At 52.7% G+C, this 25095-nt stretch overlaps 2 protein-coding genes across 2 annotated transcripts; both read right to left on the reverse strand.

Moving 5' to 3' along the window:
- Positions 1 to 1072: 1072 nt before the first annotated feature.
- Positions 1073 to 9731, reverse strand: LOC129735197 (ribosome-binding protein 1-like; the record flags this gene model as incomplete). The annotated part of the gene is made up of 8 exons (XM_055700551.1): positions 9393 to 9731; positions 8120 to 8201; positions 4682 to 5089; positions 3988 to 4136; positions 3641 to 3763; positions 2477 to 2629; positions 2022 to 2140; positions 1073 to 1226 (listed from the first exon to the last, which is right to left on the reverse strand). Coding segments are annotated over exons 3-8 (1086 nt in total), but the record flags the coding sequence as incomplete, so codon positions are not given.
- Positions 9732 to 19910: 10179 nt separating this feature from the next.
- On the reverse strand, positions 19911 to 24884 carry LOC129735198 (ribosome-binding protein 1-like; the record flags this gene model as incomplete). Its single annotated transcript, XM_055700552.1, has 6 exons — positions 23522 to 24884; positions 22828 to 22976; positions 22481 to 22603; positions 21315 to 21467; positions 20860 to 20978; positions 19911 to 20064 (listed from the first exon to the last, which is right to left on the reverse strand). Coding segments are annotated over exons 1-6 (1086 nt in total), but the record flags the coding sequence as incomplete, so codon positions are not given.
- Positions 24885 to 25095: the final 211 nt, after the last annotated feature.

Here is a 25095-nt window from a genome sequence, read left to right on the forward strand (position 1 = left end):
CCATTACTGTATTTGCACAGGTCTTTTTGAATGATATTATACAACTTTGTCAAGTTTCAAAACTAGGTTTTAGGTCACGAATGGCTTGCAACTTTTTTCTACAGTAAATCAGGCATATATTTTTAGTTTTCGTTTTAGGAATGTGTAAGGCATTTTGGTAAGGTGACGGTAAGGTCTAGGTCACAGACTCGTCAGACTGAAGTCCCTTCCTTGAAACTGTCCTCTTCCCCCTGGAGAAGGAAAAGAGAGGTGGGTTACACAACTGGCTCTCAACCTTATCCTCGTGGCAGCTCAAGCATCAAAGCGTTTCACAGATGGGCCAGGTCCTGCCTTTTGAGAAGGGAGAACCATGGCCACCATCTCCTGTGCTCCCAGAGCTTCCCAAAAGCCACCCAGATGGTTTCTGGCAGCAAGTGCCACCTTGTCTCCGGTTTTCAACCACTGCCTGACACGCGCTTCCCCCTGCCCTCCACCAGCACCAAGGGGAGGGATGGCTGCGGCCACCACAAGTACCGTTTCCTGAAGCTGTTCTTTACACTTCTTCAGTCTCCCTTTGGCCAGTTGGTCCTGGGTAACCTTCAGTCGCTCCTGTAGTTCGCTTGCTGCCTGGCCCCGGTTCTTTCTTTTTTTTTTTTTTCCTAGTTTTTCCTACATGGGAGTCAAAAGAAGGCATCTGCCTGAGTCTCCCTTGGCCGTCTGGCGACACTCCCCCCTCCAAAACATCTCGGGTCACCTCAGGTCTCCACTGAGCTGCCTCGGCGGCCACAAGCCAGCAATGCGCCACTGCTCCAGCGGCGTGCTCAGAGGCTCTACCTGGGAGGTGTCCTTTAAACACCCCTAAACCCCCAAATCCAGCCACACCCCGGTGACAATAACAAAGCCACAAGCTCTACCTCCTGCACCAAGGGCTTCAGAGTCGAGAGGGAGCACCCACGTCCTCGTGAGCACCCGCTGGCAGGGGCCACTGGGTTTCCTCTCTCACCTGAGGCTACCACCCAGCACGGTGCACCACCTAGGCTTCCCCCCCCACCCTCACACCCGGCGGGAGCAGGTTTGCAGGCGCTTGCCTGACCTGCAGCTGCTCAATCTGCCTCTCCAAGGCCGCCACTTTCATCTTCCAGCTCTTCCTCAGCTGCTCCTCTTGCCGCAGCACCTCTGACTTCTCAGACAGCTCGTTCATCAGCTTGCCGCACCACTCCTGTAACCTGGCCACCTCAGCGTTTTGCCTGCACCAACAGAAGCAGCGTTATTCCAGCCCGCAGGCCAGTCAAGCATCCCTGGCGTTACCCAGGGGGAACACATCCTCCTGGTGGGCCTGGTAACAGGGCTTGAAACATCTCAACGGTTGTGTTGGCCTGTTTCTCGGACACGCCTGGTCCTTCAGGGATGGGGTGGAAGGAGCTGACACATCAATTTCAAAAGCTCCGTTTCCATCACAGGAGACATTTCTTTCTCATGAAGTAGAAGACGCAAGGATCTGTGTTCCCAGACACAGGAGAAAGCACTCTAAGCAGCTGGCGTCTGCTCTGTAATTAACTGACCACTGTTAATCACCAGCCATTTCAGACTTTCTACAAAAAGGAGCGCCAAATTCTTCTCCCTAGCTCCTGGTTGTTCTGTATGCACCAGGCAGGTCTCGGTTCTCTGCAGCACCGCTCCCATCAAAGAGCCAGCGACATTTCTTCTGAAGTTGGTGAGCACAAGCTCTCCGAAGTGTGGAGAAATGCTGCAGTGCCTTCTGGTCCCCTCTGCCCCCTCCGCTAGCATCAGCACAGGTGACTCCAAAGCAGAGAGGGCTTCCCCTGCCCTTCCACTTGGGAAAAGCATCCTTGTTTCCCCTGCCAGGCCCACAGAAGCCATTTGGCAATCTCTTCCTCACTCCCTCCTCTACCTCCAGCTAGCTGGGGCGTCTGTAGAAGCACCCTCCAGAAAGGGGGTGGCCAATCATGATGGACAGCCCCCCCCAGGGCTTGCCAGAGGGCGGCCCCAGGCTCTGCCCCCACCCCCACCCCTAGTCTTACTTGCTCTCCATCTGACTTCTGATCTGGCAGAAGGCATCGCTCAGGATGGAGTTCTCCTGCTGCAGGCGAGCCAGCTGCGTGTCGGGGCCATTCTCCAGCTGCTCCTGCAGGGTGCGGATCTAGGGAGAGACCAACAGGGGTTGATGCCGCTGCTGCCAGCCCCTCAGCTCTCCCCTGAGGAGCCCACTCCATGGGCAAGAGGGACTGGCAAGGAAGCCACAGCGAGGTGTCTGCTGCTGCTGACAGCCCCTGCGGCTGCTGCATCCCGTGAGGATGCTCCCACATCCCTCTTCTAGCGTGAGCACCACGGCTCAGGAGCACTGCGGGGCTCTCGCCCCTCCCCGAGGCTCTGGCCCCCTCGCCCACCTCGGTCTTCTCCAAAAGACCAGGCAGCTGCCACCGAGGGCCAGCCGGCAGCCAGCGGAGGAAGCTGCAGAGCACCGCGTGGGGCTCACCTTGCCCTGCAGCTGCTGCGTTTCGCTGACATGGTCCTGGTAGCTGGCCTGCACGCGTGCCTGCACCACTGCCATCTCCTGCTCGCGGGCCAGCAGCTGCTCCTTCAGCTTGCCCTCCACGGCCGTCGCCTTGGCCCGCTCGGCCGCCAGCTCCTTCGAGGAGAGAAGCCACCCGGTCAGTTTCAGCGCAGGAACCTCCCTGCTTTAAGGGGACTCGAAACAAGTGGCCTCCTGGCTCAGAAGACTTTAAGAAGTGTAACCCTTTCGGCGCTGCCCCCAGGCCCAGCTACACCCTTCCGCACTTACATTTCCTCCTGCATTAAGCTTTGGGCTCAGTGGCCACTGGATGCCACTGTTGTTCCACACTGGGCCAGCTAAGAGACAGGAGTGACAGCCTGGAATTTTATTCCCCTCCCCGGCCCCAGGATCAATATCATCACATCAAGTCTGGGGCAAAGCAGGAAAACAAAAAAAAGAAAACACCCCCACAAACCAAACACACCCCCCCTCCGCCCCCTGCCAAGGCAGGGGTGCTCTCTTGGCCGGCTGGGTGATGCCGTGCCGCTGCCCTGGGCTGCCTGCACAGGCCGGGGCTTAGCACAGCACTCAGTGCACAGGGTGGCTTCGCCCTCTCCTCTCCTGCCTGCAGGCAGATGGACCTGCTGCAGCAGGGTCCTGGCGGCTGCGGGGCAGGAGGTGCTGAGCACGACGCGCCGGGGGTCCCTTCTGACTTCAACACCCAACGAGAGGTGGAGGCAAGGGGCTGAGCCAGGCAAGGGGGCTGTAAAGAGCACCAGGCTCCTTAAAAAGGGACTGATCAACACCTTCTCAGCTCAGGGGCTCTGCCAAGAGATGAGAAGGGCTTTACTGTCCTCCGGAAAGCAGCAGAAAGCTGCAGTCTCTTACGGGCACGGCTTTAGCCCCTCCAGCTGCGGCTGCCCAACAGGGCACGTGCCTCCCCGGGCTGGATCAGGCCCAGGAGAGGAGCTCAGGTGGGCATCTCCTCCCCTTTTGGGGGAGAAAACAGCAAATGGATGAAGGGCCCAGAGAACCCCTGGGCTTCACCTCCAAGGGCGGGTAAGACGCGGGGAGAGGGAGGCACACGGCGAGCCGTGAGGCGCAGAGCCCGTGCCAGGGGTGCCGGGAGGGCTGCGCGGCACTTACCTGGCTCAGCTCCTCCACCCTGTTTCTGGCAGCGGCTGCAGCCTCCTGCTTGGTGGCGAGCTGCTTCTCCTTCTCCTCCAGCTGGCGTTTCAGGACAGTGACAGGGTCACCCTTCTGCTTGGCCTGCCGGCGCAGGGTGGCACATCAGCGGGGACCACCACCTCCGCATCCAACCCCTCCACCCCACACGCACAGGGTCCTGCCCTCTGCCCCAGGGAAAATTCAGCTCCTGTCTCTAAGGCTGCCCCTCGGGGGACAGCCTGCCCGAAAACGGGCTGCCTTCACCCCTCCGCACCCCCGGAGGCTTGGCCCAGCCCTGGTGGACACGGCGCTGCTGGCAGCCCTACCGCGTGCCAGGTGTCCTGGACGATGCCCGCTTTCTCCGTCAGGATCTCGATGAGCCGCTGGGCCTCCCCCTCGCCGAACACCGTGCTGCTGACCGTGGACACGAGCGTCTTGTAGGGCAGGTAGAGGGGCCCATCCGAGTCCGCAGGTGCTGGGGAGGAGAGAGGAGGGGTTGGGAGCGCTCGAGCCAACGGCAGGGCTGAGTAGCATCGCCTCAGTTGACTTCAACCCCATAACTGCCATTTCACGCCAGCAACCGCCCAGATGTCCACAGCCAAGTTTGATACCTCTCTAACTGAAAGCAATGTGACGAGCGCTGGGGACGGCGCTCACCACAGACAAGCGTTCCCTGAGCCAGCTGCCACCTCTGCCTGGCTCTGCTACTGCTCCTGCCGCCCTGCCACCGCCCTCCATCACACTGATCGATTCCAGACGGAGCTGGGCACGCTTTGCTAAAGCCAGGGAGCAGAGACGTGGTGGGCATCAGAAGCTGGACTCCATTGTGACACAGCCTCGCTGGGGGACTGTCGCTCCACGCAGCGGTGCCAGTGATGCAGAGCAGCAAGGTCATCTCCTGCCTTTCACCAGGCAGGTTCGTTCCAGCTCTTTGCTAAGGGAACGAGATGACTCCAGCCCTTCTCCGATCCCTCTGCCGGCTTACCCGACGGGGATATATGCAGAGGAACTTGGCCTTACCTGGCTCGCTCTTCTTCTTGGATGCAGCCACCTTCTTGACAGGTCCATTATGCTTCTGCTCCTCATGGGCTGGAAGAACATTGCTTTTCTTTAGGGTGACAGAGCTGACCACTGGAGCACTTTGGTGCGCCTCTGGGACCTGTCCATTAGGTTTCTCTTGATGTTTCTTTCCTTTTCCTTTTTTCTCAACAGCTTCCTCTTTCTTCTTTTTCTCTTTTTCCTTCTGCTGAGTCTTCTTAAGCCCTTTGCCTTGCTTGGCCAAGGCTTCCTCAGAAGGACGGAGGACCTTCTCCATGAAGGTGAACACCAGGAAGATCCCGATGGCTGATACCACCATCAGACCTCCAAAGAGCACAAGATTCAGCATCTGAGGGTCATAGACATCCATCCTGCCTTATTCTTCTGTGCCTGCAAGACACCACAACAACAGTTAGTGGGGAAAACAAAGAGGCGCAACAGCCTCTCTGTGAGCAGCGAGTTTCCCATGTCCATCTGTGTTGTGTGGGCAACCTGCTGACACCCCCCGCCCCCTCCCAGGTTTGCGCTCCTCCGCTGCGCTGCCTGCGCACGGTGCTCCAGCCACACCGCAGGGGCTGCTTGCGCTGGCTGCAGCAAGCTCCAGAAGAACCAAAGAGGGGGAAGAAAAAACCAGGGATGCAATCAGAGACAGCCACGAGCAAAGTGCCCATGCCTTGTCCAATGGGACGCTTTTGCACGACCCTGGGCAATCCCTGCAGCCCTGCGGCAGTAAGAGAGCCCGTTTCCAGACTGCCTGGTGCAGTTTGGCCAAGACCTGGGCTCTCCCTGGGCCACCTGGCCTTATCTCTGCGCCCAGGCGCAGGTGGAAGTGCATCCAGGGTCTCAGCTCTGGAATAGAACACCCCCCTGGAAGGGGAAAGCATGCACGGGAGAGCTTTCCCCAGCTTTGCAGCAGCCCTGGCCGCCTCCCTTTGCCAGCCGCACCCTGCGGCACTGCTGGCCTCTGCCCAGCCTGGCAGGGAGGACACGCAGTGACCACATCCCACTGGGTCGCTGCTCCCAGCCTCCAGTGACGAGAACCACCCCAGCAATGATGCTACAGACGCCACACAGAGAACCAAGACGCTACCATCTCCTTGCAACGCAAACACCAGGAAAAGGCCCAAGTTCAAGCCAAAAAAAAGCAAAAGCATGGTCATTAACCATCTCATCTCCCCAGCAGATGCCCACAGGAAGAAACGAAACTTGCAAAGGGAGCACTGGATGTGGTGCTTCTCTTTCCACCTCTGCTGTTAACTGGCGGGCATCCGTTCCCACCCTCCTCTCCACGCTCAGGTTCTCCACCCATAACACACGGAGCCGCAAGGGAGACTGTACTGCCTGGTCTGAGACCTGGCCGGCAGGGTGCAGCCCCGCGCGGAGGAAGATGCTGCTGCCTCCACTCTTCTTAATCGCTAACCGAACCCCGTCCCGAGTCTGGAAGCCAGGCTCTTCCCCGCTGTCCCACTCGTGCGTTTCCCCCATGGGCACCACCTCCACGTGGCTCACAACGCCCACCACCCCCCCCCCCACCCCCCCGATGCTGCAGCCAGGCAGTTCATCTGCGCAGGGGCACTCCCCAGGAGGTGCCAGGCTGCGCTTTCTCGTGATCAGTGCATCAAGCCCTCAGCTATCAGAAGTTCCCATCCCCGCCCTTAACTGTCAACATCATTGAATTTCCTCTTTAAGAGGTTGTGGGCTGGGGACGGAGGGAGTGGCTGGAAAGGGAGGAGGCAAAAATAAGAATAAAACTAAGGAGATCAGCATCTTTTCAAAACCTCAGTGCTCACAGGGAGAGACCTCAGAGCCTTTCCCTTTCTCACAGCCGACAGCGGCGAACTCACTCCCAGCCGAATCCGCACTGGTGCAGCGAGGGGGTGACAGGGCAATGAAAACGTCGCCTCCAACCCCCAGGGGGGTTGTTGAGGGCTGTTTCAACCAGCAGCCCAGCTCTCCCTGCCCGCCTCGCCAAGCATCCCAGACAAAGCAGCAGAGAGCCGGCAGGCGGGCAGGCTGCCAACGCCAGCTGGAACCAGCCTCCCCCCGGCAGGACCAACTTTCTACACCAGGGCACCGCGCGAGATCCCAGCTGATACTACAGGCATCGCTATCCCGGCCCGTCCCAGTCGTTTGGGATTTCAGCGGCCTCAGCCGGCTCCATCCCAGCACAGCTGGTGCCAGCCCCCTCCCTCCTGACAACGCAGCATCACTTTGGGATGGTCCCCATCGGGACAGAGGGATTACTCCTAACCTGCAGGGTGAAAAGGGATGGATTTCCTCTTCCTGGCAGGAAACAGAAACGAGGGTCCAGAGAACATGTACCCACGTCCTTCTGCTGGCTTTAGGGCCAGACCAATGTGCCCCGGAGCTGACCGGGGCGGAGCTGAGCGCCCTGCATTCCTCACCTGGCAACCCCAACAATGCGCTGGTACCAACAGAGCTGCTGACCTCACAGTGCCACCGCGTCAGACTTAGATCAAAATTCGCCACTCCAGCTTAGGGCAAGGGCATCACTGACTGCTGGCAAATGCTCTCCAGCCCCGTCAGCTGCTCCCGCCACCTCCCAGAGCAGCTGGATGCTGGATTGGTTTTTGGTTGTGGATGGCTGGGTTTTTTGAGATACTAGTGAGAGATGAGAACTTCACAAGTGAAATGCCCTGTGATGCAGCTCAAGTGAGCTCTGGCTAAAACTTACACCGTCTGACTGAATTTTAGAGGCACTAGAACTGTGCGCAGGACAAGAGCAGGTTTTGCAGTGTCTGTGACACCACAGCTGTGCCATGCAGAGCAGCACATCTGCACCATACAGGCTAGAAACCATTAGCTTCCTTCTAGAGCTGCTGCTGTGGCAGAGGACGTTCAAGCCTGTGTCTGTTGAAAGACACGATCTCAAACACCCTGTGCAACAGTAGGAATTAACAATGCGCTTGATCTAGAGATGTGGTTGTCATTACTCATTTCAAAAGGCATTGCATCTCCACGTGGAGAAGCAAAGCTCTGTTCAGCCTGTCAGACACCGTTAACCAAGGAGTAAACATCTTGCTGCAGCATTCAGAGATTTCATGCTCAGTCGGCCTGGCTTGTAGCCAGAGAGCGCCGACCCCCTTCAGTTCCTCCTGCTGCACTGGGCCAAAATCTTGCAGCCTGCAAGACAGACAGGATCGTTGTGCAGCAGTGCCAGCCTTCACACGACAGCTGGCCAGTGGACTGCAACTAGCCAGGGAGGCTGTGCTGCACAGGTGGAAGTTAAAAAAAAGAAAGAAAGAAAGAAATCCTGAAGAAATTCAGCTTTTCTCCACATCAGACGGCTTGGGTTGGGCTCCCTGATCTCCAAAAAAAGAATCCATTGTTGATTCCTTGGAGCAGCAAAGCCTTTCTGGTCTCTACAGCCCAGATGCTCACTCTGATTCTTTCACCCACCTCTCCAGAGCCAGCGGGAGCCGAGTCAGCCATTGGAGCCTGCCTGCGTGTAGCTTCCTCACCCGCCATACCCAGGGTAGCCCTAGAAAGGAGAGGTGCGCTCCTGAGAGAGCCTGCAGCGAAAAGGGGAACAGTCTGAGCACGGATGGAGTGAAAACGTTCTCCCCGGTATTTCTGCATTGCTATTTGGCATGTAGCCAGATGTCTGCTCTGACACACGTCAGAGAAAACCATCCAAATGCCTAAGCTAAGGCAGGGCTTACCTGCTTGGTGACCCGATTGCCTCTTCTAATGTTACTACCAAGTACATTTGATTGATTACTAGCATGCTGGAATACCACATTGAGTGTTTTGCCTCTTTTTTTAGGCATAAAGCATGAATGCCAAGCAAATGGGCCAGAGGACCTGCCCCGAGCTTGCATTGCTGAGAAGCCAGGAGGCTCCCTGGTCGTAGCTCTTGAAGCAAGTCCCGTGTAGATGTCATGCAGTGCCACAACTCTACAGGCATTCCATGTTTTAACAGATCAGTTATGTAAAGCAACCATTCTAGGCAAGGGTTTCACTAACTGCAGGGAAGCTGTTGGTAGAATAAAGCACATTTTGGAGATGTAGCTCGTATGTACAAATGACCCTCAACAAATCAAATCTAAGGATTTCTCTTGGTTTATTAATATTTGCATTGGTTGTCCAGCAGCCCAATACTGTCCCCAATGGATTAACGCTAAAGGTCTCCAAAAATGTTGGTCCAACGCTGCAAAGTGTCAATGTGTCATGGGATGAAAGGGGGGTGGGGGTGGGGTGGGGGTGTGAGAACAAACTGGTTCCTGTTCTTAATTTTCCGAGTTGTAAAAAGCAAAATTCAGTCAGTCTTTTTGAGGCTGCTGGTCAAATGGCCAAACTCAGAAACAGTTTCCCCTGTAACCACTTTATACAGAACTGAAAACCTGTAGTGAAAGTTAGGCTAAAACAACCTGTTGGCACAAAAACTGGGTTAAATTCTTAGTGCTAGCAGTTGCAGAGCAGTACTAATAAAGGCCAATCCTGAAGTGAAACAGACATAAAATAGACACATTTTTCTGGAGAAATAGTCCTAATCCACTCTTGTAAACTCACGGTGCAGTAATAATATTTAAAGGTTCACTTGTTCTAGAGGTTCAGTGTTCTTGTTATGAAGTGCCATGAGTTCTCCTTCAGCCTGAGGGATTCTATCAACTACTTTTCTGTTGACATAGTTTAATTTAGAACTACCTTCGTTTCTCTAATACACACTTACTAGCGGGTCAGATGCTTCTGAGGCTTCTACAAATGCCGATACTTCTATCAGAGTGCTCCAGTTCTATGGGTAGTACAGTGAAAAGAAACCACATCTCAAAAAGTGGTATTCTCAGCCCCAGTCTTTGGTCACTTGGTCCGTTTGTTCATAATCACTATTGATCTAACGTGGTAGAACCAATCAGCCTGACTAATATGGCTTGATCTGGGCTTTTTGTCTGTTAGCTTCTTTAATTCTGCAGAAATGCATGGAAATACCACCTAGACAGTCTGACCTGAAATTGAAATGCCTTTTGTATGGGGGGTAGAAAGCATTCCTGTGCCAGCTCCAGAGATCTTAAAAGGCTTCCACGTTTCACCGGTGGTTGCTTAAAGCTGTTTCCTTTGTGCAGTGTGTACATGGGAGTTGCACAGAGTTTTCCTGTATGTCTGTAGAGAAGAAGAAGAAAGAAAAAAACAAAACAAACCCCTTAGCCTCCCGTGCGTTACTGGGATATGTTCTGTGCGTGCCAAATTCAAACAGCCTAAATAAATGGGCTTTCCCTCCCCTGGGTCAGCGAGTGATTCCTCTGCAGCCTGCGGACTAGCCCTCCTGCAGCGGGGCCAGCGCTGCCGGCTGAGCGTGCCAGTGCCCCGCGTCAGCCGGGGGCTCGGGAGGCTGGTACGCGCCTGCTGCAGCTGCCGCACGGGGAGAAAGGATGGGGGTACGGGCCGGGGGGAGCAGGCTGGAAGTAAGAGCTGGCGGAGGTGGATGGAGTGGGGCGCGGGGAAGCAGGTTCACCTGCCTGCTGAGTGACGGCCAGCCTGCCGCGGGCTCCAGCTCCCTGGCAGCGCCTGCTCTCGGCCCGGGGGGCTTCAGACCCAAACGCCCACGCCTTGGGGAGCTTCCTGGGAAACTTGTTGCAGTCCGAGCAGGAGAAACCCTGCACATGTCAGTCACTTCCCCCGTGAGAACTGGGGGGGCTTTCTCTGGCCGGCCGCTGGAGCCCAGGCGCTTCCAGGCCGCCCCCTCCCCTGAGCTCTGGGCAGCTGTGTGGGGACAGAGCGGCACTGTCCCCACCGCTCCCGGCACAGCAGCGGGCTGCGCTGGCTCAGCCGCAGGGCCAGGGAAATGGTGGTCCGTGACCTCTCGCAGCATGTGCCCGCTCTGGCCACACTGCGCGGTTCAAACCTTGAATTCAAAGGCAGGCGGCGACGGACTGCTCTGACTTGGCACCCACACAGGTCACAGCGTTGGGAGCACAAGGGTTTCCGATGCAAAGAGACCCACCAGAGCGAAGCTTTGTGACTTCCAAGAAAAGCAAAGCGGCCTGGTTTGAGCTGGGGCTTTTCGCTTGTGTTTCAGTCAGCGCTGAGCTCACCCAAAAGCGGCTCGTCGTCGTCCTCATCAAGGGCTCCTCCTTGCCGAGGTGTCTGCAGGACTGGTCTCTGTCCCAAGTCCAGGTTGAGAAGGAAATGTGGTGACACAGCGGGACTGGTGCTGCCTGACAAACAACGGGAACTCTGAATAGCGAATGCTGTACCACTTATCTAAAGGATGACGCACCTACGTTTAGTTAAAAGTCGGGAGATGTCCAAGGACCCTTACTGCCACATGACGGATGCACAGACTGCTAAGGCCTTGGGTTGGTTATCTTCAGAAGGGACATTCTGTCTTAGATTCCTGTTGTACATGCAACGTGGCGAAGACAAAGACTTTAAACATGGCCCCTGAGGAATAGAGTCTGCGCAGAGACAACTCCTCAAGGACATTGTGCAGGCATGAGATATGTAAATGAATTCTCAGAATTGTAATGAATATGTAAACCATTTCTTGGAAAACTCATGAATAGGTCTGAGTAGCTTGTATAAAGGGGGGACTGAAAAGTCACCTCGGGGTGCATGACTTTGGTGGCGCGATCCCCCATGCACCCAGCGCTGCCGAATAAAGACAACCTCCGCTCGCCTGCATACTGCTGACTGATTCTTCAAATCACCCTCTCCTGACAAAGGGCATATTAACTTAATGAAAAGGAAAACACCAACTGCACGGAGATCACTAAAATCACCTAGAAAAGGGAGTAGTAGCAAACCCCAAGTTCCTACTTTTCTTTTCTAGGTGGCCATTTCCTACAAAAATAACTGCTTTTTCCAGTCTGCTTTTCTTTCTGGTTTCAAAGATGCATTTTGCCTCAGTATTGACAAGGAAATCACAGGAATTTGGATGGGTTTTTTTTTCTTTTCTTTTTTCCTTTTCTTTTTTTTAGAGCAGGCCATAAATTTGAACCTCCATCATGAGCTTAGTGTTTTCTAAGAAGAAATTTTCTTCACTTTTTGAAAAGCAGTGGACTACTCACTATGGCTTTCACCACTGAGGAAACTACTTCAACTACCACAGTATCAGAAAACCTAAGACACTTACATAGTACTACAAATAAGAATTAGAGATTATTTCCTTAGCTTACCCTTTCACTGGCATTTTAATAATTTTGAGCTCTCCCCAGATGAAAAAATCTTTTTGTCTTTTTCTTCTATCGTGTTTTCATTCTCCATTTTCAAACAGTCATTCTTCCTTACAGTAATCTTTTGTTTCATTTGCCGATTAGTGATGTTATTTAATTTATCCACACATTCCTGTTTTGCCACCGCCTGCACTTTTGAACATCTTTCTTTGCTTTTTCCTTCTCAACCTATAAAAAGCTTCACGTATTTCTAGAAGACAGAAACACCACATCCAAGATTGATTAATTCAGGGTTTACCTCTGAAATAATAGAAAATGAAATCTTTTTTGTAATTCATAGAGAAGCATTTTCACAAAATTACACTACAAAGTGTATTATGCCATTGAAAGTACTTTGAATTCACTCATCATGAAGGACATAACAAAAATACAGCCCTTAGAAAGAAAACAATAGTGTCTCTTAAAACAGGAACAAGAAAAAAGTGAAAACATTACTGATGGACAAAGCGTTGGGAGGACTGCACAATGTCAGTTGTAACACCACCAGAAAAAAATCAAGTGGAACTGTGCTGGGCTACTGCTCCCTGAACAAGGGGAGGAAAGAAATAAAAGATCCCAAACCCACAAACACAACTGGTTTCACAGGAAAGAGGAATTTTAGTGAAAGGCAATGAAGACATGTTATCGATTTGTTAATAAGTTAAGATTGATTGACTTTATTTGATTGATTAATTGATTTTATAAAATCATTTTATAAAATTGAAAAATAGAAGGATAAGAAATATTTTTAATGAAACTCTTAGTTGCACAGTAAAAGCTGCTATGAGATCTTGTGTACGTCTTGTACCAAGGCTAGAAGAAGGGGCTGGAACCATTGTTAAAACTTAGGTAATAACTTTAGGGTTGAAAGGTTTCTTTGTATTTAACCAGTCTTCTGTATGCAGAGGTGTACTGAAATGTCAGAATATGAGATGAATGGGAACTGGGGAGAGTCGACTGGAACAGCTTGTGGTTACCTGCCAAGAAACTGTGAACTTCAGTAAAAGGTAATTCCGGCAGGGGGAGATCGCGACCACCGACTCATACACCACCTACCCAAATTGCACCCCAGACCCATTTCTAGACCTTTCTAAGCTCTACTGCACAGAATCGGATATAGGAGGAGAGTATGTTAATGATTTACAGGAAATGTTATGATTATGCATGAATATTTAATGAACATGTATGAATAAGTTATATCTATGGAATCTGATTTTGGGACCTGGCGTGCGTTGATCGTGAGAGGACTCGCTCACGTACCCGGCCGTCAATAAAGAAGTGTCTGCTTATCTACATCACATTGGTGTCGATAAGTTCTTCATTCCGAGATTTCGGTAACAGTTTTGGCGACCCAGATGGGACCTCACTGAAGGAGACCGGCGGAGTCAGGGACCTGATTGGTTCCAGCCGGCACCGAGGATTTCTCGGGGACACCCATCGATCCCCGATCCGTAAGGCTCTTCGCGACGTTCCCTGGATTTTTGGGTAAGACACTTCTTTTTTTAATTGTAGTAAGTAAGTGCACTAGGGGAAGTGGGTAGGAGTCCCACTATAATAATTGTATGGGAAAGAGTGGGAGGAAGTCCCACCAGTGGGTTGGAGCCCCACTGAGTAAGTCTGCCTGTCAGACGCGGTGAAAGAGCTGCGCAGGGTAGGACTAGGAGTCTGCCCGTAAGACATAAGCGAAAGCTATTGCAGGGTTGGACTAAAAGGATCCTTGTGGAAGTGGAAGCCTAGGCGTCTGCCCGTAAGACATAAGCGAAAGCTATTGCAGGGTTGGACAAAAGTGGAGACAAGAGAAACTATATGCTATAGTGTTCTCTAAGGTAGTGCCTCTAACAAGAAGTTAGAAGGTTTTGGTGTTCTTTGTTGTTTTGTGAGTTTGTGTATTAAGAAGAAAATTAAGAGGTATAATATTGTGTTTTATGTTTGTTTAAAGTAACTGTGGGAAAGTGTGAGTGTGGCTGTAAGAGTCAGACGTATAATTGAGAACGAAAGCGAGTGGGAGTGTGGATCCGCGGATTGGAGTGACAGAGTTGAATAATTGTGTATTGTACTGTGAGTAATTACACCATGGCAACTAAGTTAACTTGGTTGTTTAAAAGTAAAAGCATGGGTAATCTTGCTGTAAATGACAAAATCCCGAAAAATTCTTTGTTGGGATGTTTATTGGCACATTGGGGAAATTTACAGGATGATCTGCAAAAGAGCCAGATGATTGAGTTTGTAATAATTTGAGTATTGTAATAATTGGTGGCCTTTGTATATATTGGATGATCAGGAAAAGTGGCCCACGAATGGGACACTGAATTGTAACACTATTTTGCAGTTAATGCTGTATTGTAAAAGAGAAGGGAAATGGAATAAAATGCCAGATGTGGATTTGTTTTTTTTACTTAAGACAAAGAAAGGATTGGCAGGATGAATGTAAGCTAACTATTAGAGATAATTTGGTAATGGCTGTAACTTCTGATAATAAGAAAGTGGAAAAAAATGTTGTTTAAATTGTGAGGTTGGGAGTGGATACAGAAGCGACATTTTTTTATTAAATACCTGTAAAGGAAAAATTGGAACAACAACAGGCCATTCCTGCAACCCCTGGATTTGAAATTTGGAAATAAGATAATTACACATGAATTTTTGTATGTACCAAAATGTCCGGTACCCTTCTTAGGAAGAGATTTGTTATCCAAATTAAATGCACAGATTGTTTTTGACGAAGGAGAACTTTTCTTGAAAATACCCGAGTCAAAAATGGGAGAAATCCTGACGATACAAGAAAAGGTAAAGGAACAAGAAATTCCACCGGAGGTGGATTTGGCAGTGATCCCTACTGTATGGGAGACAGATATTCCTCGTAAATCGAAACTAGCAGAACCAGTTAAAATAGATTTGAAGGAAGGCGCAGAACAGTGAGAATTAAACAGTATCCAATCAAACCGGAAGTGAGACAGGAATTGAAGAAATGGATTGATAAATTTTTGGAGTATAAAATTTTGGAAGAATGTGAATCTGAGTATAATACTCCTATTTTACCAGTCAGAAAACCTTCGGGTGAATATAGACTGGTACAAGACTTGAGAGCAGTAAATCAAATAGTTAAGGATATTTATCCTGTGGTAGCAAACCCTTATACACTGTTAACAGCATTGAGGGAGAATTATCAGTGGTTTACAGTGCTTGATTTAAACGATGCTTTCTTTTGTATACCTTTGGAAAAGAAAAGCAGAAAACTGTTTGCTTTCGACAAACTTTCCTCAAACTGGGCAAAAGATGCAGCTGACATGGACTAGATTACCCCAAGGATTTAAAAACAGTCCAACTATTTTTGGAAATCATTTAGCAAAGGAACTTGAAATCTGGAAACAGGACAAACCAAGACCTGGGCATTTACTCCTACAATATGTGGATGACATATTGATAGCTACAGAAGAAAGACCTACCTGTATACAGGTGACTATTGACCTCTTGAATTTCCTGGGACTAAATGGGTATAAGGTATCCAGGAAGAAAGCCCAGATAGCCTGCCAGACTGTGATATATCTGGGCTTTGAGATTTCAAAAGGACAACGACAATTAGGAAAAAATCGCAAAGAAGCTATTTGTGGTATACCTGAGCCGAGAAATATTCATGAACTCAGAGCGTTTTGGGGAATGACTGGGTGGTGTCGCCTTTGGATCATGAACTATGGGCTAATAGCTAAACCGCTGTACGAGGCCCTAAAGAACCCTCCCTTTGTATGGGGCCCACAACAACAAAAGGCTTTTGTAGAGTTGAAGCGTGCCTTAATGTCTGCACCTGCCTTGGGACTGCCGGATCTAACCAAAGATTTCCAGCTGTTTGTACATGAAAGGCAACACCTTGCACCGGGCGTGTTAACCCAGAGGATAGGAAGCTGGAAACGACCAGTCGGATATTTCTCTAAACAACTGGACACAGTGAGTAAAGGGTGGCCAAACTGCCTGCGAGCAGTGGCCGCAACAGTGATGCTCATACAAGAAGCTCGGAAATTGACTTTGGGAAGAACAATAACAGTCTATGTGCCACACATGGTGATAACTGTCCTAGAACAGAAGGGGGGACACTGGCTGTCTCCCAGCCGAATGATGAAGTACCAGGTGGTATTGACTGAACAGGATGATGTGATTCTAAAGACAACTAACCTGGTAAATCCTGCAGTGTTTTTAAGTTCCATACAGGAAGAAGGACGACTGGAACATGATTGCTTGGCTACCATCGAGTATGTTTATTCCAGTCGTGAAGATCTGAAGGATGTGCCATTGGAGAGACCAGACTGGGAACTGTATACTGATGGAAGCAGCTTTATGGAACAAGGAGTCCGATATGCCAGATATGCGGTAACAACAGAGACTACAGTCATAGAAGCAGGAGCATTGGCGGGTACCACATCAGCCCAAAAGGCGGAACTCATCGCTTTAATTCGAGCCTTAGAATTAAGCAACGACAAGAGAGTAAATATCTGGACTGATTCAAAATATGCCTTTGGGGTAGTGCATGTCCATGGAGCTTTGTGGAAAGAGAGGGGGTTATTGTCCTCTCAAGGATCAAACATTAAGCATCAAACAGAGATTTTACGATTATTACAAGCAGTTCAAAAGCCAGATCAAGTAGCAATCATGCACTGTACGGCACACCAGACTGGCAATACAAAAATAATAGCTGGGAATAATTTAGCTGATAGAACAGCAAAAAGGGTAGCAAAGAAACAAGCATTGCAAATGGCAATAATTCCTTCTAAAACAGTAACCCTTCCCAGGGAGAAACCGAGATATTCAGAGGAAGATGACAAATCGGGTCAGTTATTAAATGCTAAGAAAAACTTAGCGGGATGGTGGGTAACTCCTAATGGACAGGTAGTAATTCCACCTCCTGTGATGAGAGAGATAATTCAAACGAGACATCAAGAATGTCACTGGGGAGCAGAAGCCTTAGTAACATCTTTGGGAAAGCAAGTAATATCAGTTAAGATGTTGGGAATAGCTAATACGGTAACTGCAAAGTGTGAAGTACGTTTGAAAACCAATCCAGTGATTAAGAAAAAGGTTCAAATGGGCAGACTGAAATCTGGTACAGAACCTGGAGATTATTGGCAAGTAGATTTTTCAGAGCTGCCTAGACAAAATGGGTACCAGTACATCCTGGTAAGGGTTGATACTTTTACAGGATGGCCAGAAGCCCTTCCCTGTCGCACCACACAAGCAAAAAGAGGTTGTGAAGTGGTTATTACAAGAAATAATTCCGAGATTTGGAGTTCCTATTGGAATTTCCTCTGACAGAGGTCCACGCTTTGTTGCTGAAGTAGTCCAAAGTGTTAGCAAAGTATTGGGTATTAATTGGTATTTGCATGCGTCTTGGAGGCCACAATCTAGTGGGAAAGTGGAAAGGATGAATCAAACATTAAAACGACAAATAAGTAGAATTTGTCAAGAAACCAGTCTAAAGTGGCCTCAGGCACTTTCATTGGCATTATTATGAAACAGGGTACAGCCAAAGACACAGGAGGCATTCCTTTCTCATGAAGTAGAAGACGCAAGGATCTGTGTTCCCAGACACAGGAGAAAGCACTCTAAGCAGCTGGAGTCTGCTCTGTAATTAATTGACCACTGTTAATCACCAGGCAGTGGGGGTGGGGGTGGGGGGTGGGCTCTCAGCTTGCCGTTCCCTCAGCCAGAATTCAGCAGGACCCCTTTTTCTTGCCTGATCAGAGACAGGTCACGCACATACCCCAGAGCCCAAGTGTGATTTGCACATCCCTTCTCCATCGTGACCCCCAAAGCTGCAGTGCTGGGGGGACAGGACACGTGTCTACCCAGTCCTGCCTGCGTGGAATCTCTGGTGTGTCTAATATAGAGGCTGAGCACACGCAGACTTCTCTGGGAACAAAAGGGAGGCGGGTCTGGCCTTCATCCCCCTTCCTGGCCTTGGTTCTTCACACCCCCCAGAGGTACCAAGTACTCTGGGGGCCTTTTCCCCCCACCAGCTCCTCAAATCCCACTGATGTCAGCGCCGGGCTCAGCAGCTTTATTGTGAGGAGGCAGGCACCAAGCTGTGACGTGGTCTCTGCCATTTCCCAATAAACCAACTTGAAATAAAAAAAGAAAAATTATTTAAAAAGAAGAAAACTCGGGGGAAAAAGGGTGGGTTTGTGTGGAGTTTCAACAGGAAAGCCACAAGAAGGGGAGAGAGAAGGCTGAAGAGCCTGGCAGTGCCCAAGGACCACCACCACGCAGCACCCGCAGGGACAGAATTTCTGGGGTGCGCTGAGGCTTAAGAGAGCAGGAGCAGCCTGCGCTGGGCTGGCGAGGCTGTGCTGCTGCGCCCTGTCCCCACGCTCACGCTGCTCTGCCCTGTCCCCACGCTCAGCCTGACCCCGTGGCAGGGGACCTCGGGGTGCACCGCCAGTGTGAGAACACTCGTGGCTGGAAGGGAAGGCTTCTCTCCTTTGCGTATCTTGGAGAAAAAACAGAGGGGATGGCTGTTTGCAGCACAGCAAGCAAGGCGGGGGAGTAAAGGATCTGCTCCCGGCCACAGCAGGGTCCTTCTTCAGTGACCCCAAACACCTGGCTGGCTTGCAAACTTAATAAAAAATTAGTAAATAATAACCCGGAAAATGAAGCAAGAATAAGCTCTTTTCACTACATCATTGTAAATGCATCGACACCCAGAAATACATAAAAGGATACGCGCCAAGAGCCACCCATCAAAGAGAGGCTTCCTTCCATGCTGGGTCTCACTTTCACACTTCTTCCACTCCAACAAACAAAAAAACCCAAACCAAAACAAAAAAAGTAAAAAAGAAAGGAAAAAAAAAATCACCAGTTGATGTACAAACAGAGTCTTCCCTTTTCACAGATTTGTGGGTTCTGCCTGCCCCGATGTGGTCGGTGCGGTGCCCTTGGGAACAAACGGTAGTTGTACAAAACAGTATGAAGATTTTCTTACAAACATATGCCTGCAGTGTTTACTGGTTGGGTTTTTGTGTTTGGGGGTTTTTTTAAGTTTCAAAACTAGGTTTTAGGTCACGAATGGCTTGCAACTTTTTTCTACAGTAAATCAGGCATGTATTTTTAGTTTTCGTTTTAGGAATGTGTAAGGCATTTTGGTAAGGTGACGGTAAGGTCTAGGTCACAGACTCGTCAGACTGAAGTCCCTTCCTTCAAACTGTCCTCTTCCCCCTGGAGAAGGAAAAGAGAGGTGGGTTACTCAACTGGCTCTCAACCTTATCCTCGTGGCAGCTCAAGCATCAAAGCGTTTCACAGATGGGCCAGGTCCTGCCTTTTGAGAAGGGAGAACCATGGCCACCATCTCCTGTGCTCCCAGAGCTTCCCAAAAGCCACCCAGATGGTTTCTGGCAGCAAGTGCCACCTTGTCTCCGGTTTTCAACCACTGCCTGACACGCGCTTCCCCCTGCCCTCCACCAGCACCAAGGGGAGGGATGGCTGCGGCCACCACAAGTACCGTTTCCTGAAGCTGTTCTTTACACTTCTTCAGTCTCCCTTTGGCCAGTTGGTCCTGGGTAACCTTCAGTCGCTCCTGTAGTTCGCTTGCTGCCTGGCCCCGGTTCTTTCTTTTTTTTTTTTTTCCTAGTTTTTCCTACATGGGAGTCAAAAGAAGGCGTCTGCCTGAGTCTCCCTTGGCCGTCTGGCGACACTCCCCCCTCCAAAACATCTCGGGTCACCTCAGGTCTCCACTGAGCTGCCTCGGCGGCCACAAGCCAGCGATGCGCCACTGCTCCAGCGGCGTGCTCAGAGGCTCTACCTGGGAGGTGTCCTTTAAACACCCCTAAACCCCCAAATCCAGCCACACCCCGGTGACAATAACAAAGCCACAAGCTCTACCTCCTGCACCAAGGGCTTCAGAGTCGAGAGGGAGCACCCACGTCCTCGTGAGCACCCGCTGGCAGGGGCCACTGGGTTTCCTCTCTCACCTGAGGCTACCACCCAGCACGGTGCACCACCTAGGCTTCCCCCCCCACCCTCACACCCGGCGGGAGCAGGTTTGCAGGCGCTTGCCTGACCTGCAGCTGCTCAATCTGCCTCTCCAAGGCCGCCACTTTCATCTTCCAGCTCTTCCTCAGCTGCTCCTCTTGCCGCAGCACCTCTGACTTCTCAGACAGCTCGTTCATCAGCTTGCCGCACCACTCCTGTAACCTGGCCACCTCAGCGTTTTGCCTGCACCAACAGAAGCAGCGTTATTCCAGCCCGCAGGCCAGTCAAGCATCCCTGGTGTTACCCAGGGGGAACACATCCTCCTGGTGGGCCTGGTAACAGGGCTTGAAACATCTCAACGGTTGTGTTGGCCTGTTTCTCGGACACGCCTGGTCCTTCAGGGATGGGGTGGAAGGAGCTGACACATCAATTTCAAAAGCTCCGTTTCCATCACAGGAGACATTTCTTTCTCATGAAGTAGAAGACGCAAGGATCTGTGTTCCCAGACACAGGAGAAAGCACTCTAAGCAGCTGGCGTCTGCTCTGTAATTAACTGACCACTGTTAATCACCAGCCATTTCAGACTTTCTACAAAAAGGAGCGCCAAATTCTTCTCCCTAGCTCCTGGTTGTTCTGTATGCACCAGGCAGGTCTCGCTTCTCTGCAGCACCGCTCCCATCAAAGAGCCAGCGACATTTCTTCTGAAGTTGGTGAGCACAAGCTCTCCGAAGTGTGGAGAAATGCTGCAGTGCCTTCTGGTCCCCTCTGCCCCCTCCGCTAGCATCAGCACAGGTGACTCCAAAGCAGAGAGGGCTTCCCCTGCCCTTCCACTTGGGAAAAGCATCCTTGTTTCCCCTGCCAGGCCCACAGAAGCCATTTGGCAATCTCTTCCTCACTCCCTCCTCTACCTCCAGCTAGCTGGGGCGTCTGTAGAAGCACCCTCCAGAAAGGGGGTGGCCAATCATGATGGACAGCCCCCCCCAGGGCTTGCCAGAGGGCGGCCCCAGGCTCTGCCCCCACCCCCACCCCTAGTCTTACTTGCTCTCCATCTGACTTCTGATCTGGCAGAAGGCATCGCTCAGGATGGAGTTCTCCTGCTGCAGGCGAGCCAGCTGCGTGTCGGGGCCATTCTCCAGCTGCTCCTGCAGGGTGCGGATCTAGGGAGAGACCAACAGGGGTTGATGCCGCTGCTGCCAGCCCCTCAGCTCTCCCCTGAGGAGCCCACTCCATGGGCAAGAGGGACTGGCAAGGAAGCCACAGCGAGGTGTCTGCTGCTGCTGACAGCCCCTGCGGCTGCTGCATCCCGTGAGGATGCTCCCACATCCCTCTTCTAGCGTGAGCACCACGGCTCAGGAGCACTGCGGGGCTCTCGCCCCTCCCCGAGGCTCTGGCCCCCTCGTCCACCTCGGTCTTCTCCAAAAGACCAGGCAGCTGCCACCGAGGGCCAGCCGGCAGCCAGCGGAGGAAGCTGCAGAGCACCGCGTGGGGCTCACCTTGCCCTGCAGCTGCTGCGTTTCGCTGACATGGTCCTGGTAGCTGGCCTGCACGCGTGCCTGCACCGCTGCCATCTCCTGCTCGTGGGCCAGCAGCTGCTCCTTCAGCTTGCCCTCCACGGCCGTCGCCTTGGCCCGCTCGGCCGCCAGCTCCTTCGAGGAGAGAAGCCACCCGGTCAGTTTCAGCGCAGGAACCTCCCTGCTTTAAGGGGACTCGAAACAAGTGGCCTCCTGGCTCAGAAGACTTTAAGAAGTGTAACCCTTTCGGCGCTGCCCCCAGGCCCAGCTACACCCTTCCGCACTTACATTTCCTCCTGCATTAAGCTTTGGGCTCAGTGGCCACTGGATGCCACTGTTGTTCCACACTGGGCCAGCTAAGAGACAGGAGTGACAGCCTGGAATTTTATTCCCCTCCCCGGCCCCAGGATCAATATCATCACATCAAGTCTGGGGCAAAGCAGGAAAACAAAAAAAAGAAAACACCCCCACAAACCAAACACACCCCCCCTCCGCCCCCTGCCAAGGCAGGGGTGCTCTCTTGGCCGGCTGGGTGATGCCGTGCCGCTGCCCTGGGCTGCCTGCACAGGCCGGGGCTTAGCACAGCACTCAGTGCACAGGGTGGCTTCGCCCTCTCCTCTCCTGCCTGCAGGCAGATGGACCTGCTGCAGCAGGGTCCTGGCGGCTGCGGGGCAGGAGGTGCTGAGCACGACGCGCCCGGGGGTCCCTTCTGACTTCAACACCCAACGAGAGGTGGAGGCAAGGGGCTGAGCCAGGCAAGGGGGCTGTAAAGAGCACCAGGCTCCTTAAAAAGGGACTGATCAACACCTTCTCAGCTCAGGGGCTCTGCCAAGAGATGAGAAGGGCTTTACTGTCCTCCGGAAAGCAGCAGAAAGCTGCAGTCTCTTACGGGCACGGCTTTAGCCCCCTCCAGCTGCGGCTGCCCAACAGGGCACGTGCCTCCCCGGGCTGGATCAGGCCCAGGAGAGGAGCTCAGGTGGGCATCTCCTCCCCTTTTGGGGGAGAAAACAGCAAATGGATGAAGGGCCCAGAGAACCCCTGGGCTTCACCTCCAAGGGCGGGTAAGACGCGGGGAGAGGGAGGCACACGGCGAGCCGTGAGGCGCAGAGCCCGTGCCAGGGGTGCCGGGAGGGCTGCGCGGCACTTACCTGGCTCAGCTCCTCCACCCTGTTTCTGGCAGCGGCTGCAGCCTCCTGCTTGGTGGCGAGCTGCTTCTCCTTCTCCTCCAGCTGGCGTTTCAGGACAGTGACAGGGTCACCCTTCTGCTTGGCCTGCCGGCGCAGGGTGGCACATCAGCGGGGACCACCACCTCCGCATCCAACCCCTCCACCCCACACGCACAGGGTCCTGCCCTCTGCCCCAGGGAAAATTCAGCTCCTGTCTCTAAGGCTGCCCCTCGGGGGACAGCCTGCCCGAAAACGGGCTGCCTTCACCCCTCCGCACCCCCGGAGGCTTGGCCCAGCCCTGGTGGACACGGCGCTGCTGGCAGCCCTACCGCGTGCCAGGTGTCCTGGACGATGCCCGCTTTCTCCGTCAGGATCTCGATGAGCCGCTGGGCCTCCCCCTCGCCGAACACCGTGCTGCTGACCGTGGACACGAGCGTCTTGTAGGGCAGGTGGAGGGGCCCATCCGAGTCCGCAGGTGCTGGGGAGGAGAGAGGAGGGGTTGGGAGCGCTCGAGCCAACGGCAGGGCTGAGTAGCATCGCCTCAGTTGACTTCAACCCCATAACTGCCATTTCACGCCAGCAACCGCCCAGATGTCCACAGCCAAGTTTGATACCTCTCTAACTGAAAGCAATGTGACGAGCGCTGGGGACGGCGCTCACCACAGACAAGCGTTCCCTGAGCCAGCTGCCACCTCTGCCTGGCTCTGCTACTGCTCCTGCCGCCCTGCCACCGCCCTCCATCACACTGATCGATTCCAGACGGAGCTGGGCACGCTTTGCTAAAGCCAGGGAGCAGAGACGTGGTGGGCATCAGAAGCTGGACTCCATTGTGACACAGCCTCGCTGGGGGACTGTCGCTCCACGCAGCGGTGCCAGTGATGCAGAGCAGCAAGGTCATCTCCTGCCTTTCACCAGGCAGGTTCGTTCCAGCTCTTTGCTAAGGGAACGAGATGACTCCAGCCCTTCTCCGATCCCTCTGCCGGCTTACCCGACGGGGATATATGCAGAGGAACTTGGCCTTACCTGGCTCGCTCTTCTTCTTGGATGCAGCCACCTTCTTGACAGGTCCATTATGCTTCTGCTCCTCATGGGCTGGAAGAACATTGCTTTTCTTTAGGGTGACAGAGCTGACCACTGGAGCACTTTGGTGCGCCTCTGGGACCTGTCCATTAGGTTTCTCTTGATGTTTCTTTCCTTTTCCTTTTTTCTCAACAGCTTCCTCTTTCTTCTTTTTCTCTTTTTCCTTCTGCTGAGTCTTCTTAAGCCCTTTGCCTTGCTTGGCCAAGGCTTCCTCAGAAGGACGGAGGACCTTCTCCATGAAGGTGAACACCAGGAAGATCCCGATGGCTGATACCACCATCAGACCTCCAAAGAGCACAAGATTCAGCATCTGAGGGTCATAGACATCCATCCTGCCTTATTCTTCTGTGCCTGCAAGACACCACAACAACAGTTAGTGGGGAAAACAAAGAGGCGCAACAGCCTCTCTGTGAGCAGCGAGTTTCCCATGTCCATCTGTGTTGTGTGGGCAACCTGCTGACACCCCCCGCCCCCTCCCAGGTTTGCGCTCCTCCGCTGCGCTGCCTGCGCACGGTGCTCCAGCCACACCGCAGGGGCTGCTTGCGCTGGCTGCAGCAAGCTCCAGAAGAACCAAAGAGGGGGAAGAAAAAACCAGGGATGCAATCAGAGACAGCCACGAGCAAAGTGCCCATGCCTTGTCCAATGGGACGCTTTTGCACGACCCTGGGCAATCCCTGCAGCCCTGCGGCAGTAAGAGAGCCCGTTTCCAGACTGCCTGGTGCAGTTTGGCCAAGACCTGGGCTCTCCCTGGGCCACCTGGCCTTATCTCTGCGCCCAGGCGCAGGTGGAAGTGCATCCAGGGTCTCAGCTCTGGAATAGAACACCCCCCTGGAAGGGGAAAGCATGCACGGGAGAGCTTTCCCCAGCTTTGCAGCAGCCCTGGCCGCCTCCCTTTGCCAGCCGCACCCTGCGGCACTGCTGGCCTCTGCCCAGCCTGGCAGGGAGGACACGCAGTGACCACATCCCACTGGGTCGCTGCTCCCAGCCTCCAGTGACGAGAACCACCCCAGCAATGATGCTACAGACGCCACACAGAGAACCAAGACGCTACCATCTCCTTGCAACGCAAACACCAGGAAAAGGCCCAAGTTCAAGCCAAAAAAAAGCAAAAGCATGGTCATTAACCATCTCATCTCCCCAGCAGATGCCCACAGGAAGAAACGAAACTTGCAAAGGGAGCACTGGATGTGGTGCTTCTCTTTCCACCTCTGCTGTTAACTGGCGGGCATCCGTTCCCACCCTCCTCTCCACGCTCAGGTTCTCCACCCATAACACACGGAGCCGCAAGGGAGACTGTACTGCCTGGTCTGAGACCTGGCCGGCAGGGTGCAGCCCCGCGCGGAGGAAGATGCTGCTGCCTCCACTCTTCTTAATCGCTAACCGAACCCCGTCCCGAGTCTGGAAGCCAGGCTCTTCCCCGCTGTCCCACTCGTGCGTTTCCCCCATGGGCACCACCTCCACGTGGCTCACAACGCCCACCACCCACCCCCCCACCCCCCCACCCCCCCGATGCTGCA

The sequence above is a fragment of the Falco cherrug genome, unplaced genomic scaffold (assembly GCF_023634085.1).
Source record: "Falco cherrug isolate bFalChe1 unplaced genomic scaffold, bFalChe1.pri scaffold_58, whole genome shotgun sequence".
Lineage (NCBI taxonomy): Eukaryota > Metazoa > Chordata > Aves > Falconiformes > Falconidae > Falco > Falco cherrug.